Here is a 2,368-nt window from a genome sequence, read left to right as displayed (position 1 = left end):
GGTCTATATTACTTTTGTCTTAGGTTCGACACCTGGAGAAGGTGGTAAATTCTGGTCCAGGTGGAGCGGTGGTACGGAGCATTTGTAGTACACGTGGAAGGAGAGGTGAATACTCCGTAGGGAGCTGGGAGTGGGCAGCTGCCCGAAGTTCGAGGGGCAGGTGGGTACTACTAGAGACTGGCACCAGAACGTAGGAAACAGATCTTTAATAATAATAATAACGAAAGGAGGGACCCACGGCAACAACGTCGTGTTTAGGGGGGCATGGGTTGGGGCCCACGGTGATGTTTTAGACTTTAGTTGGGAGAGAGGAGGTGGTGGGGTCAGTAGATGGAGTGCTTTGTGGAGAAAAAACGACAAAAAAGAATATGATAAAAGGCTAAACTGTGTGCGTGTGATGACGTGAGAAAACAGGTGGGGGAAACCACCGGTTCCGGAGAATTGCTGTGTAGTCTGTTGGATCTCCAAGTTGGGTGCCTGCCTTGTATTTCTGGCGCGTGTCTTATCTTTTTCCATTTATTTTAATCCGTTCATGAATAAAACCATTATTTATCTAAAATTTCATCGATTTTTTTTTTTAAGTTGGAATTAAAAAAATAAAAAATAAAAAAAGAGAGAGAGAAAATTAAGGGACGGTGGGCGCCTAGGGAGGGGTGTGGACGTTACAGTTACGCGCAGTGCAGGAGCGTGGGTCAGTATGAACTTCTGCAGTACTGACTGGACGTTTTAACGTATGGCAGTTCTGCAGGTGACTGAGATCATGTGATGTTGGGTCGAGAGTAGGGCCTACTTTTACGCACAGAGTGAGTTGAAGATCTTTCTGCCCTTCACTCTCCTGAAATAAGTTAATAACCACAATTGACAATACTGCCACTTTTTGAACCCCAACACTCGAGTCCTCGACAGGTTCCCACTGCTGGTGTTATCGTAAATATTAGAGAACATTAGTGGTATTCAGGGTAATCTGCCTACCAGATTAATTAAATAAAAAAAGTAGGATGGCAAACTTGGAGATTTGTTGGTATTTTGAATTTTTGAGCCAATGGATTCCCGAAACCTGCCGTTGTTTCTCTCTCTCTCTCTTTAGTCTTTCACCAACTTCCTTTATATTTCGTCATCTTCCACTCTTCCATCTCCATCTCTCTTTTCTTCTTCTTCTTCTTCTCCTAGCTCACTCTCTCTCTCTCTCTCTCTCTCGGCGAAAGCCGTCCCAAGAGTAACACTTTTCGGACATCTATACGTATCTGTTGAATTAATGGAGTCTACCACTTCTACAAGGCGGCCATGTTTCATCGAGGAAGATGATGGGTTGGCCTCTCTGGCAGACATGGAAGCTGGGTTCTCTGGAAGTCAACACCACAAACAACCTTTCTTATCTAGGACACTTTGTTACAGTGCTTCCTGTAATTATAACATGAGTGGTTTCACACGCTTTTCGGTTCTGTCTCCGAGATCTAGGAGGTTTTATGAAGCAAGATTTGAAGAACCGCAGCCCCATTTCCTGGAATCGTGTTTTCTCTGCAAGAAACCACTTGGGTGTAACAAAGACATCTTCATGTACAGGTTAGCCCACCTTTCTTTACAGTCTGTTCTGGTCCATATCCTTTTTGTCTAGAGGAAATATTTGATTTACTCTGAATAATCTTGGGAGTCATTATTGTGTACAAAAAAGAGCTTCTTTTTGCCAATTTGAACAATTAGCTAGGAACAACAAATTTTCCAATTTTCATAGTCTCAAAACAGAGTGAAAAATCGTGAAGCTGTAACCTCTTAACAATCTTTTTATCTTTTTCGATGGAGTTTAATCATATAGACCTCGCAACTAGTCCGAGTCTACTGATTTAATGATAAATGGGTCATTGATGGTAATTTTGGCTTGATATTTGCAGGGGGGACACACCATTCTGTAGTGAAGAGTGCAGACAGGAGCAAATAGATACAGATGAAGCCAAGGAGAAGAAATGGAATCTTACATCTTCTGTGAAGGCCTTGAGAAAAAAGCAGCAGAGAGAGTCCACCTCCCCCAACAAAACCCAGGACTACCCTTTCCGAACGAGCACCATAGCTGCCGCTTCATGAATAAACAAGACAGCATTTTGAGGATGCCTCCAAATATATATCCAGAAGAGAAAGCAATTATGTCTAATAGGGGTTTTTGTATGTGTTTAACCTGTAAATGCTAGCATTACTACGGGGTGTTACGTTGGGGGCTGTCATCTGCTCTTACGAGGATGCGATGCCTCTTTGGGAATTTTAATTTTCCACTTTTGTTTTTGTCTGATAAAATACTTTTCTTTTTTGAAAACCAGTAAACCAAGCTTCAGCTTTTGAATGAAGAAATAGTATGAGGAAAAGCTTCCTTCTCTCT

At 42.2% G+C, this 2,368-nt stretch overlaps 1 protein-coding gene across 1 annotated transcript; it reads left to right on the top strand.

The window, feature by feature from the left end:
* The first annotated feature begins 1,050 nt into the window (after positions 1–1,050).
* Positions 1,051–2,368, top strand: LOC122280340 (FCS-Like Zinc finger 2-like). Its single transcript, XM_043091193.1, has 2 exons — positions 1,051–1,563; positions 1,890–2,368. The coding sequence occupies exons 1-2, from the start codon at positions 1,256–1,258 to the stop codon at positions 2,077–2,079; spliced, it is 498 nt and encodes a 165-aa protein (XP_042947127.1). The 5' UTR covers positions 1,051–1,255; the 3' UTR covers positions 2,080–2,368.

This window comes from Carya illinoinensis, chromosome 11, assembly GCF_018687715.1.
Source record: "Carya illinoinensis cultivar Pawnee chromosome 11, C.illinoinensisPawnee_v1, whole genome shotgun sequence".
Lineage (NCBI taxonomy): Eukaryota > Viridiplantae > Streptophyta > Magnoliopsida > Fagales > Juglandaceae > Carya > Carya illinoinensis.
This window is presented reverse-complemented; position numbering and strand designations above follow the sequence as displayed.

Bases quoted from the DNA above. Each gene is read 5' to 3' on its own strand.
- LOC122280340 (XM_043091193.1), top strand. From the start codon at position 1,256: ATGGAGTCTACCACTTCTACAAGGCGGCCATGTTTCATCGAGGAAGAT. The intron at 1,564-1,889 runs GTTAGCCCACCT...TGATATTTGCAG, and splicing joins AAAGACATCTTCATGTACAG to GGGGGACACACCATTCTGTA.